Consider the following 12,917-nt stretch of genomic DNA (forward strand, 5'->3'; position numbering starts at 1 on the left):
TTCTCCATGAATCTGCACTGGTTTTGCTATAGCTTTGTTTTTGTCTTGGGTTTTATTTAACAGTGTCTGGGCATTTTAACTCTGCACAATGACTACAAGTTCACAACTCGGGTAAAATATGACTGTTTTTGCCACGGTGTCGAGAGATTAAGCAGCACAGGAAACTCTAGCGTATCTAGACACTCTTCTGAGGCCTCAAAGATCAAATATAGCGAGCACCAACGAAAAGGCACTGGAACAGAGGAAGAGAAAAGTTATTACGGCATAAATTAAAGAAGGAAATTGGATGCATTTCTATTCCTCAAGCCAATCCAGTTCATGAAAAGAAGCAAAAGCAGACGGTGAGCCAACACAGAGCGCTTGGCAGGAAACCCCGTCACAACAACACTAAATATTATTGCATGCAAATGGATACTGATCACTCTTTTTTCTCCATTGTATATAACAAGAAATTCAGAAAATGATTTTTTTTTGGCACAATGCACTGATAAATGGATTGATTTCTTTGTTTTGAAAACACAGTCTGATCTGGAGCCTGTGTTTTGTAACATTTGCATGTGTAATATTTTCTTAGCGAGATTGTCCAGCAGAGATATGACGTCTGAGAGACCGAAGCCGATTGACTGGGTTTTATCATCATGCTGACGACATCAGATCCCAGACGGCTCATGGCTAAAGAAACCCCCAAATCTTTTACAGTCTGTTCTGATGTAACAGCGGACCCTTGGCCGGGTCAACGGGTCAAAGGTTGACTGGTTTACATGCCAAACTTTTGGCCCCTGAGGGCCACTTTATTTCAATTAAATGTCAATGTCTTACACTTACACTGCTAACACTTCATTTTGATGTTCATAACTTTGCAACTACAGTCAAACCAAAAATTATTCAGACACCAGATATATATATATATATTTTTTTTTACTAGTGTGTGCAGGACATTATAGTTCATTTATGTAAGTGAGGAGAGCAGAATAAAGTAAACTGTGACATATTATACCCAAAAATTCATAATAATTCATACATATATTAATTCATACATTCATATATTCATACAGTGACTATCAGTAAAATGTATACAAATTTGGGACCATAAATTATTCCGACACTTTGACCTGATCAAGTGTGTTTTCTTTAATTGCTAATGCTCTTTTTACACACAGACTGAACAAAATGAAGCATTGCTTGGTGATTGGTTGAGCTAAACTGGTATTATCTAATTGTGTAGTTAAATTTAACAGCAGTTAATATTTGACAGATATTCAACATAATTAATGTGTGAGACAGTCTAACAGAAGGACGGACAAAACCAGTCAAATATCCTCTGAGTTCTGCTCATATTTTATTACCATTTTCTAAACTATAGCGAATAAACTGTGATAATGTGAGAAATGTTGAAGGCGTCTGAATACATTTGGGTTTGACTGTAGTTGCAAAGTTACTTATAGTCAGCAGAATGACATCAAAATGAAGTGTTAGCAGATATTAAGACAGTACTAATACTCTAATAACTTGACATGTATTTACAAAGTTATAGTCAGAAGAATATCCGTTGGGCAGAATCAAAGTAAAGTGTTAGTCGAGGCTTTATATCATTTCGCTGCCAAAAAGCTGTAAACTACATGTATAGAAACAACACAGGCAGAATGAATTTCTGTGCAAATGTTTATAGTAAAAGCATAAACATAAGCATGGAAACTCCATATACAATGTTTTCATAGACCTATATGGGTCAAGCGTTTGAGATGTAATGGTCTTTCTTAAACCTTTCCCTGCCATTGACTGACTTCTGAATTATGCAACAGAAAGGCTGTGGATTACAGGTAATAATGTTGATAATAATGTTCAGTTTCTTGCACAGAACGATTGTTTCACTTCATAAGACCTCAATGTATCGTCAGGAGACACGAGTAATAATTTAGTTTTGCCTGTATATGTTTCTTTTACTCAAGCCGTTGACTTGCATTATATGGACTACAGCAATATAATATGTAATATTATATAAGGACTACAGTTTCAGCTAAAAATCTTCTTATTTAGCAAATGTTACATTTTGGGTGAACGATCCCTTTACCGAGTAATGCATTATAAGTAACACAAGTTACATAATCAGATTACTTTTTAAGTCACTACTAAAGTAGCACATTACTTTTTAAATTTACAACATTCAAACAAAGTAACCTTTTCAAACAAGCAACCCAAGTTACTGTTTTCCCATTGACTGACAGCTCTCCTGTCCCCATGAGGATTACTGTAGATTTAAGATAAATGTGAACAAGCATTTACTCTTTATTTAAGCTAAAGTGCATTTACTCGCACAAAAGCTGATCAGTATTCCTCAAAATGAATAAAAACAGTGGGTAACACTTTATTTTACAGTGTCATTGTTACATTGTTACATGTAGTTGCTATACTATAAATTATGCATAATTACATGCAACTAACCCTCAACCAAATCAAACCTTAATGCTAACCCTAAAGTAAGTGCATGTAGTTACTTAATGTTACTCAAAGTCAATACTTAAATGTATAATTACAGTGTAAAAAAACGCACCTTAAAATAAAGCGTAACCAAACATTGAAATGCATTTTTATTGAATAAATATGTTAAATAACACAAATATACTTGCCCCCAGTTTCACAGACCAGGCTTAAGCTAGTCTGAGACTGAAATGCATGTTTGAGCTGTTTTAACTGAAGGCAACTTGCACTGGTATATAAAGCCGCGTTTATAAAAGCTACTTAAATGTCCTAATTGATCTAAGGCCTAATCCTGGCTTTATCTAAACCCTGTCTGTGAAACCAGGCCTTTATGTATTTAATCTTACTTTAGTATTTGTTTGAGCGGCGCCCTCTACTGTACGGTCATGAATATACATCTCCTTCAGCATAAGACTTATTCACTTCACTTTTGGTGTGCAAGAGCCTTTACATTTGCCAAAAATATATATATTTTTTTGTTATTAAAAAACAATCAAGCCCAGCCAAGGTGAGAAAAAGTAACGCAAAAGTAAAGTAACGCATTACTTCCCATAAAAACTAACACAATTAGTTACTTTCTTTAGGGAGTAACGAAATATTGTTACGCATTACTTTTAAAAGTAACTTTCTCCAACACTGGTCTTAAAATATATTATAATTGAGTTATAATAAATTGTTAATCTGTTCTCAGTGTCCTGATGCATTCAATGCAACAATATGTGGAAGAATGTATGACTTCAAAAGCTAATAATTAGTTATACTAGATGTAAAATTAAAATAAATAATTGGGGTGCACGATAATCACAATATGATGAGCGTCTGGGTTTACAGTATATACAGTAAATCTCTGCTTTTGCTGCGAGTTTATTCGAGTTTGAACATTATAAAGTTTAGAATTTAAGACATAAATATTAGTATTGCAACACCAGTGTGAATGTAATGTGGACATTTATCATAAATAAAAGAGGTTAGAGTCCAGCTACAAAATCAATATAAAACACTTACGAATAAAACATTAAATATTTTATTTACTTTATTAGCAATTTACTTGCATGTCATGTTACCGTTATCTGACATCAAAGAACTAAGAACATGAAAAACGTGTTGTTGAATTATTGAAGTATTTAAATTAAACTTCAATTAAAAATTTCACATCTAAACGGTTTGGCTGACAAAAAAAAATTTGGGAATCCCTGATCAGTGCCATTAGAGTAAGAAGGAAAAGGCAGAAGAGTGTGTACATACTGAAAGATAAATCAGGAAGCGTCCATTTATTTTACCTTTGGAAAGAGAAACGTGCATCCGCAAATAACACAGAACAAAGTACATTCAGTTTCTGAACATGAAACAAATGGACCCTAAAACGGCTGATTTCAGCCTGAATGTGAATTAGGAATAGATTGAGGAAATACAAACACACTTTATGGTTATGATATGTGATGTCAGTGAGGAGCAAACTACAGATTACAATTGGAAGATTGTCATTGCATTCACGGTTTGTCTTCCGTGTAACATAAAATCTTAAACATTGCGGTAGAAGTGTTGATCATCTATGTGCTGTGCATCCGTCCGTCTCCATCCATGATTCACCATGCAGGAGCACGGATCGGGAATCTGGTGTCGTCGTTACACACACACACACGTGCGCTTCATCTTTATTTGTGCTTGCAGCGCTGGCTCCTCTGCCGATAGATCTCCTCAGTGAATGGTCTGCAAACATGACACACACACACACACTGTAAATCTCAAGAAGTGCTGTAAGTGTACCACCCTGTGTGAGTGTGTGAGTGTGTGAGTGTGTGTGTGTGTGTGTGTGTGTAAGAGACGCTTTCCATAAATAGGTCAGATATAAGGCCTGCAACTCTATAGTCAATGATGACAGTAATTATCAGTGAAATGAGGTGCTTGACCTTCAGAAAACATATGAGCAGTTTTATGGTCTATTCATTATGCCATATATATATATATATATATATATATATATATATATATATATTCCACGACACAATCGGCGCAATAGCTAATGATTATGTCTCATTATAAAAGCGGAAACAATTAACCTTAAAAACCTATTGCCACACGTTAGCCTGGGAAAACCCAGACAACTTCCGGCAAATTTAGATTTGCTCTGCAAGTAGTCTGGCAAAGAGCTCATTCAAGCTCATTTCTAATCCGTTGAAATCGCGGCACCAATCAGAAACGTTGGGGCGGGCTTTACACGATGACGATCGCTCTGATTGGTTTTAGGTCTATCCAATTGCGCCCAGAGACATTTGAGCGACGTCCGTTGGTGACGCCCCTTTGGAAATGAGTTATTAATGAAGCTTTGCCAGACCATAACTCAGTTACTACCGAGAATGGTCTGGTTTTAACCAGGCTAGGTCATACAGATAAAAGTAAAACTGTAAAGGGTCTATTTTTTTTTTTTTTTGTGTAAAAAACAAATCATTGTGCTTTTGTAAAATAAAGAAAACAAACATGCTTTCTGCCGTCACGGTTTCTTTCCATTAATTTTTCGGAGCGCGTCACAAAAATGAATCTAAACTCAGCGTATCGGCTTCTAGCAAGATCTTGTGTGCTTCTGAACTCTTGTTTTGGGTTGGCGTGTAGATCGTCTCTTCTTCTTCTGCTCTTTTACATGTTGTGGCGGTTAGCAAACGGTGTTGCATTACCACACGCGCCCCCTTGTGGACTGGAGAGTGAATCGTCTGTGACTCAATGTATTCATCGACTGACTGTATGAACCGAATACAGGATGAATACATGCATCATTATACTCCTAATATATACAGTCAAACCAACATTTATTCAGACATCTTCAACATTTCTCACATTATCACAGTTTATTCGCTATAGTTTAGAAAATGGTAATAAAATATGAGCAGAACTCAGCTGATATTTGACTTGTTTTGTCCGTCCTTCTGTTAGACTGTCTCACACATGAATTATGTTGAATATCTGTCAGCTGTTAAATTTAACTACACAATTAGATAATACCAGTTTAGCTCAACCAATCACCAAGCAATGCTTCATTGTGCTCAGTCTGTGTGTAAAAAGAGCATTAGCAATTCAAGAAAACACACTTAAGAAAACATGATCAGGTCAAAGTGTCTGGATAATTTTTGGTCCCAAATGTTTATAAATTTTACTGGTATTCACTGTATGAAGAGTTTTTGGGTATAATATATCACAGTTTTCTTTTTTTTGCAATCCTCACTTACATAAATTAACTATAGTGTCCTGCACACACTAGTGAAAAAATATAAAAAATGATATCTGGTGTCTGAATCATTTTTGGTTTCACTGTGTATATATATACAGTGAGGAAAAGAAGTATTTGAACACCCTGCTATTTTGCAAGTTCTCCCACTTGGAAATCATGGAGGGGTCTGAAATTGTCATCGTAGGTGCATGTCCACTGTGAGAGACATAATCTAAAAAAAAATATCCAGAAATCACAATGTATGATTTTTTAACTATTTATTTGTATGATACAGCTGCAAATAAGTATTTGAACACCTGTCTATCAGCTAGAATTCTGACCCTCAAAGACCTGTTAGTCTGCCTTTAAAATGTCTACCTCCACTCCATTTATTATCCTAAATTAGATGCACCTGTTTGAGGTCGTTAGCTGCATAAAGACACCTATCCACCCCATACAATCAGTAAGAATCCAACTACAAACATGGCCAAGACCAAAGAGCTGTCCAAAGACACTAGAGACAAAATTGTACACCTCCACAAGGCTGGAAAGGGCTACGGGGAAATTGCCAATCAGCTTGGTGAAAAAAGGTCCACTGTTGGAGCAATCATTAGAAAATGGAAGAAGCTAAACATGACTGTCAATCTCCCTCGGACTGGGGCTCCATGCAAGATCTCACCTCGTGGGGTCTCAATGATCCTAAGAAAGGTGAGAAATCAGCCCAGAACTACACGGGAGGAGCTGGTCAATGACCTGAAAAGAGCTGGGACCACCGTTTCCAAGGTTACTGCTGGTAATACACTAAGACGTCATGGTTTGAAATCATGCATGGCACGGAAGGTTCCCCTGCTTAAACCAGCACATGTCAAGGCCCGTCTTAAGTTTGCCAATGACCATTTGGATGATCCAGAGGAGTCATGGGAGAAAGTCATGTGGTCAGATGAGACCAAAATAGAACTTTTTGGTCATAATTCCACTAAACGTGTTTGGAGGAAGAAGAATGATGAGTACCATCCCAAGAACACCATCCCTACTGTGAAGCACGGGGGTGGTAGCATCATGCTTTGGGGGTGTTTTTCTGCACATGGGACAGGGCGACTGCACTGTATTAAGGAGAGGATGACCGGGGCCATGTATTGCGAGATTTTGGGGAACAACCTCCTTCCCTCAGTTAGAGCATTGAAGATGGGTCGAGGCTGGGTCTTCCAACATGACAATGACCCGAAGCACACAGCCAGGATAACCAAGGAGTGGCTCTGTAAGAAGCATATCAAGGTTCTGGCGTGGCCTAGCCAGTCTCCAGACCTAAACCCAATAGAGAATCTTTGGAGGGAGCTCAAACTCCGTGTTTCTCAGCGACAGCCCAGAAACCTGACTGATCTAGAGAAGATCTGTGTGGAGGAGTGGGCCAAAATCCCTCCTGCAGTGTGTGCAAACCTGGTGAAAAACTACAGGAAACGTTTGACCTCTGTCATTGCAAACAAAGGCTACTGTACCAAATATTAACATTGATTTTCTCAGGTGTTCAAATACTTATTTGCAGCTGTATCATACAAATAAATAGTTAAAAAATCATACATTGTGATTTCTGGATTTTTTTTTTTAGATTATGTCTCTCACAGTGGACATGCACCTACGATGACAATTTCAGACCCCTCCATGATTTCCAAGTGGGAGAACTTGCAAAATAGCAGGGTGTTCAAATACTTATTTTCCTCACTGTATATGTGTGTGTGTGTGTGTAGAACAGAACAGTCCAGACCAGACTGTCACTTGGTGGTTTTTCTTTCACATCTGGATTAAAGTGATGTTAAAGTGATGTTGGCGCCCTGTGTTTATGCGGGAGACAGAGTTGTGTGTACTTGAGTCGGATCATCCCAGCTCTATCATCATCGGTCTGCTCGCTCAGGCCACACTGCTGAGAAGCTGTTGTTGTTTTTGATTTAGTGCTATTAAAGTTCAGTTCTCTCACGGCCACTGTCGCCATAGAGACTTTACAGTGTATGTGTGAGTATATTCCCACATTTATTCCTGTCGCTATGGAGAAAAGTGGGCAGGTTTTCTGCTTAACCCTTTATTGCCGAGATCAATCTTAGAGCGTCTCAGACTCAGAACTGATGTTTTCTGTGTCTCGGATGTAAGAAAGGAAACAAGACCATGGATGTGTGTCAATAACATACATTTCATTCCACCCCCACTACATTTTTAAAGCTATAATATGTACGATTTTTGTTATAAAATATCCCCAAATCCCCTTGCACAGTGTGATATATTTCCTGCAGTTGTGTACTTACAATATCCAAAAAGTTCCCAAAGATTTTTAATTTAAATAATGGCTCGTCCCGGTTCACTTGTCGCCTGTCAACGACGTAATTTCCGCATTATCTCTGGTTTCCGCTTGTCATAGTAACCATGGCGACAAACGTGGACAACCGCGTTACGTCTAGCGGCGCGCTCATGCTGTTGTTGTTTTGTTCAAACATTATGGACCATGGCAAGCAGACTTTGGGACAAAAGGAGAAATAAAACGAGGATCAGTATCGGTGGCGATGCCGCGCGATAAAAGGTTGTTTTCCATGTTAATCAGAGTGTTTGTCCTAACCAGCCGTGACGATTCTGTTTTAGAAACGGTTTCTATTTTTCTGCGACGTCGCGCTGGAACAACAAACACAAAGTGTGGCGATGATAATCTCAGGTGCTGTTTATGTGCTTTATTTAATGTTAAAAGCGTGTAATGTGACTCTGAATATCATTTAGTGCTCCAGCTTTGAAGCTGTAAAAGCAACAATGGATAATTCACCTCAGATCTTCAAATCAAACAAATGGAAACAAGAACGTTCAAATTGTGAACAAACAAGTGTATTCTTTGACAAAGACTGTTTTAGTAACTCAGCCTATGTATTTTAATAATGTTTAAATGGTGTAATATTTGTGAATTTGATTATGTAGCGACTTATCCATTTTCTTGCGAGTGTCGTCAAGATTACTCTCTGGTGCCGTGCACTCGCCGCGAGACTCCGCCCACACGCTGTTCTGATTGGCTGACTCCGCACACACGCTGTTCTGATTGGCTGACTCCGCCCACACATTGTTCTGATTGGCTGACTCCGCCCACACATTGTTCTGATTGGCTGTGGGTTTTGATTGATTTTGACGCATCTCACAGTCGCGTCGCGTCTAGTGTGGACAGACACATTATTTGTTGCTGGAATCTTATCGCGTCTGGTTAGGACACACATGCGCATGACATCACCGTTTTCACTAATTCGCATTTTTGTAGTTTACATGGAGACAATAATGGCATAGGTTTCAAAAACTTTCACATTGAAACCAAAAGTTTGTGTTTTCAAGCCCCCAAAATGCCATTGTCATGTAAATGAACACATCAAAAAATTTAAGTTTTCAGTTTTTAGTTGAAAATGTGTGGTGTAAACGGCCCCTGATTCTGATAACACACTTACCCTTCGCATGCAATAGCTACTCTGTAGGAAACGGCCACCACTGCGGTCAGGACCACCCCTATAGGACTGGCATTCCTAGTGCACACACACATAAAGAGACAAACACACAACATGTTCACTTAAAGGGTCATGAAACCCTGAACCAAATTTTCTAGATTTTAACAGAGGTATGTGTGTTGAACGCCATTGAAGACAATGTTAGCATCTGTTAGATTTAATAGTAGGGGGAAAATGGTTAAATATGAGTTTTTTCCGCTATTTTCATCTTCCGGGTTTAAAATCTTCATCGTGTCCACGTCACAGCCAGAGCACTATAGTACTTTGATGACTCATCGGTGTCTCATAATTATTCTTGAGACTGAGTTTTCTTATCCAATGAGAAGACACTTGCTCTTAATTATTCATGACACCACGTGGAACTTTCCAATGACAGACATGTCAAACTGTGATATCGCGTAGTAGATGAGAGAGGCAATGATGGGACGCGCGTTTGTTTTCATGGTGCAAAAGTTCCAGTGCATCTTTCCCCGCGATGCTGCCAGGGCTAGACTCTGACTGCGGGCGTTTGGTTGGCCATCAACCACGGACACATCTAAACTATGTGTGTGTAGCAACTAGGGATGTCCAGATCCGATCACGTGGTTTCAGACTCGATCGGAATCGGACGTTAACTCCCGATTAGGACTCGGATATATATGTATATATATTCTTATTATTTTTTTAACACATCTATAGTTATGCGGTGGCACAAAGTTAGACCCTTTTGACTCCACACAGAAACAGCAACGTGTGCGGCATGACATCACTTTGTTGCAGAGACGTATGATGTGTAAAACCAAGTGAAAGCGCGGGCGCGCCGCTGTCTCCTTCTTTCCACAAGCGCTTGCTCTCTGTGGCGTCTGTCGTTGCTATGCAACCATGAACTGCGCTCTCCATGATGACAAGGAAGTATCAGCAAAAGATTAATAGATTTCTAGCCCTTGCATTAGCTTTACTACTAGATATATTTATGGAGATGAAAAATAATAAGGCGCCCTGTACAGCTATGATCAGCTGTTCGGCCGAGCACTCAATGTTGTTACACTGCGAGCTGATCAGTTTCGTTGCTGCCGCGCTCTATCACTCGCACACCATAAAGAGCAAAATGGTTTTTAATGTTTCAATTTCTTAATGTTTCAGATTAAATTGACAATTTGGAAGCAGATAATTTCTTCACAAACAGCTCATTATGACTCAAAATGATAGAATGCTGCACCTACACTCGATAGTGTGAATAAGATCAGCGAACGCTAACCACTGCATTGACAGCGTGAAACATATGATCGGTCTACAGTAGGGGTGGTTAATCTGTCTGATTTCCCAATTCGATTCGATTACGATTATTGAAGTCCCGATTCGATTACAGTCGATTTTCGATTATTAACGATTCTCGATTAGTGATTATTGATTTTCCATTTCACAACAGTAAACGAAAATACACTACAAAGTGATTGAAGTATTAAAAAAAGTCAGCTGCTGAATTACTTAACTCTTTTATTGAGTAACAACAACTCAAAGCACTTTCTGTGTCGTGTAGTTATAACTTCAGAATTATTTGTATGTAGCTTATGTTCTGTAGAACACAGAAATGAATACATCACATTGTGTTGTGACTCATCAAGTTGAACTAAACAATAACAAATAAATGAAAGGCTTATTTCCTTTAGGAAGTAGATCAGAACCAACATACTGTAGAAATTGGACAATTTTCTTCTAGAAAGACAAGGTGTTCAGGTGGAGGAAGACTGCAGGTTGCAGTCGAAACATGTCAAGGTAAAGAAAAAGTTTTTTCTCCACCTGAACACCTTGTCTTTCTAGAAGAAAATTGTCCAATTTAATCATTAAGAAGACAAAATGAACATTTTTGAACAACTTACTGTAGCTTCAATTAGTAACATACAAAGCCACTCTTATACACAACTAAATAATAAAGAGTTATGACTTGAAATGTTTGCTGTATACTACAATCAAAAACAGCTTATACAAAAAAAGTGAATGAACATCTGCAGAGAGCACAGTCAAAATGTAACTTTTTGTGACTGAAATTGCACATAATTGCAGTATAACGTACGTATAACAGATCGGTTTACACAGTGTACTGATGTGAAAACTAAACAATACAGAAAACAGCTCTCAAACAAAAATACTAAATAGGTAACAATGAAATTGCCAATTTTACATGCGTTAGCTTTTAACGAAGAAGGTGCCGTTCGAATTTGGCGCTCAGCCATCATGAGTCTGTTATGTATGTGCGCGTCTCTGTTATTTGCGCGCCACAGACTGTCCGCGCACTCCACGTCCGCTTATAGTTCCGCCTTTTGCGTTCCGTCAATATTACGTTATTAGAAAATATATATATATATTTTTTTTTAGAAAATCGATTTTTTGACATTTGTGAATCGATTCAGAATCGTCCACGTCCGCATCGCGATGCATAGAAGAATCGATTTTTTCCCCCACCCCTAGTCTACAGCCAGGGCTCAGCGGAAGACAGAGAATTAAATTCGAAAATAAAAGACAGTTTGACATTTTTTCTCGCATCTGTGAATTTATTTTAATCATTTGCTCTGAGATGAAGCAAATATATTTGTGCGGGAATATCTCGCACTATAAAAGCTAACCTTGCGGGAATGGTTAATTATGCGCAATCCCCACATTCCCGCACCGAAATTCAAGCCCTGCAAAAGTGAAGAATTTATGTTATTTATTACATAAATGCTTGTTCAAGCTACCTCACAGAAGTGCTCTGTTTGTAAGATTTGTTGAATGTTAAAATGAATTAATTAAAAAATAAGGAACATACTGGATCTGTTTTTTCGCTCTTCTTTATTCTTTTTTTATGTATTATAGAAGTATCGGATCGGGACTCGGTATCGGTAGATACTCAAAATCAAATGACTCGGACTCGAGGGCAAAAAAACCTTATCGGGACATCCCTAGTAGCAACCATAGACTGTAAAAAAAAGATGGACGATGCCCCTTCGCTCTCTTCCATTGGTGAGAACTGAAGCCGCCAGTGTCCCGATATGGCGCTGACATCTTGGAACTTGAGTCTGCGCAGTAGCGATCTCGGGACCAGACTTGCACAGTAGCGATCTCGGGACCAGACCTGCGCAGTAGCGATCTCGGGACCAGACTTGTGCAGTAGAGAGCAGGAAGTAAAGCCACGAAATCAACGCTCCGCCCTCACTCTCGCAGAATGCACTCTCCCTGAGTGCACTTTTTTAAAAATTGATTGCAGTACGACAAGAGGCTTGTTAAAATAAAGTAAATACAATCTCCTCAGTCCTCCGAAGATCCTGAAAAAAATGTCCGTTGGTGCTTCAGTGACTACTTCGCTCAGAGAACCTGTCAATCACAGCTGTCAGTCATGACGTTACACCACCGCATCACGTAACTAACTAAAAAACAACTTATTTTTGAAACAGACACTTGAACTCACATCAGCGTGATAAAAACGACAGCAAATGAAAGAAACCACCTTTGGAAAAAAGATATTTGAAGTGTAATTAAATTGTTTAGTTGGTCTCACGTCCCGTTGAATAACACGGGGAGGCGGGGCTTATGACCTATACTAGGACCAGCCACCGGGGGGCGATCGAGGCGTTTTGGCTTCACTTTTCAGGGCTTGTGCGGCACGCTTGGTAGCAGCAACCATTCAACTGGAGAATGGTGGACTTCGGCCTTGTACACCAATGCAGGTTTCGTCTTGCGAGTGATGCGGTCCTGAGGACTTT

The 12,917-nt window shown here is 38.8% G+C and overlaps 1 protein-coding gene across 3 annotated transcripts in view; it reads right to left on the reverse strand.

Moving 5' to 3' along the window:
- Positions 1-3,718: 3,718 nt before the first annotated feature.
- Positions 3,719-12,917, reverse strand: part of pemt (phosphatidylethanolamine N-methyltransferase) — an 87,560-nt gene continuing 78,361 nt past the window's right edge. For all 3 annotated transcript variants that reach the window (XM_084134581.1, XM_084134580.1, XM_084134582.1), the window contains 2 exons: positions 9,142-9,216; positions 3,719-4,188 (listed from right to left, as the gene is read on the reverse strand). In XM_084134581.1, coding sequence (XP_083990707.1) covers positions 4,134-4,188; positions 9,142-9,216 — 130 coding nt within the window. In that variant the 3' untranslated portion in view covers positions 3,719-4,133. The remainder of the gene's footprint in view (positions 4,189-9,141; positions 9,217-12,917) is intronic.

The sequence above is a fragment of the Abramis brama genome (assembly GCF_963993115.1).
Source record: "Abramis brama genome assembly, chromosome: 14".
NCBI lineage: Eukaryota > Metazoa > Chordata > Actinopteri > Cypriniformes > Leuciscidae > Abramis > Abramis brama.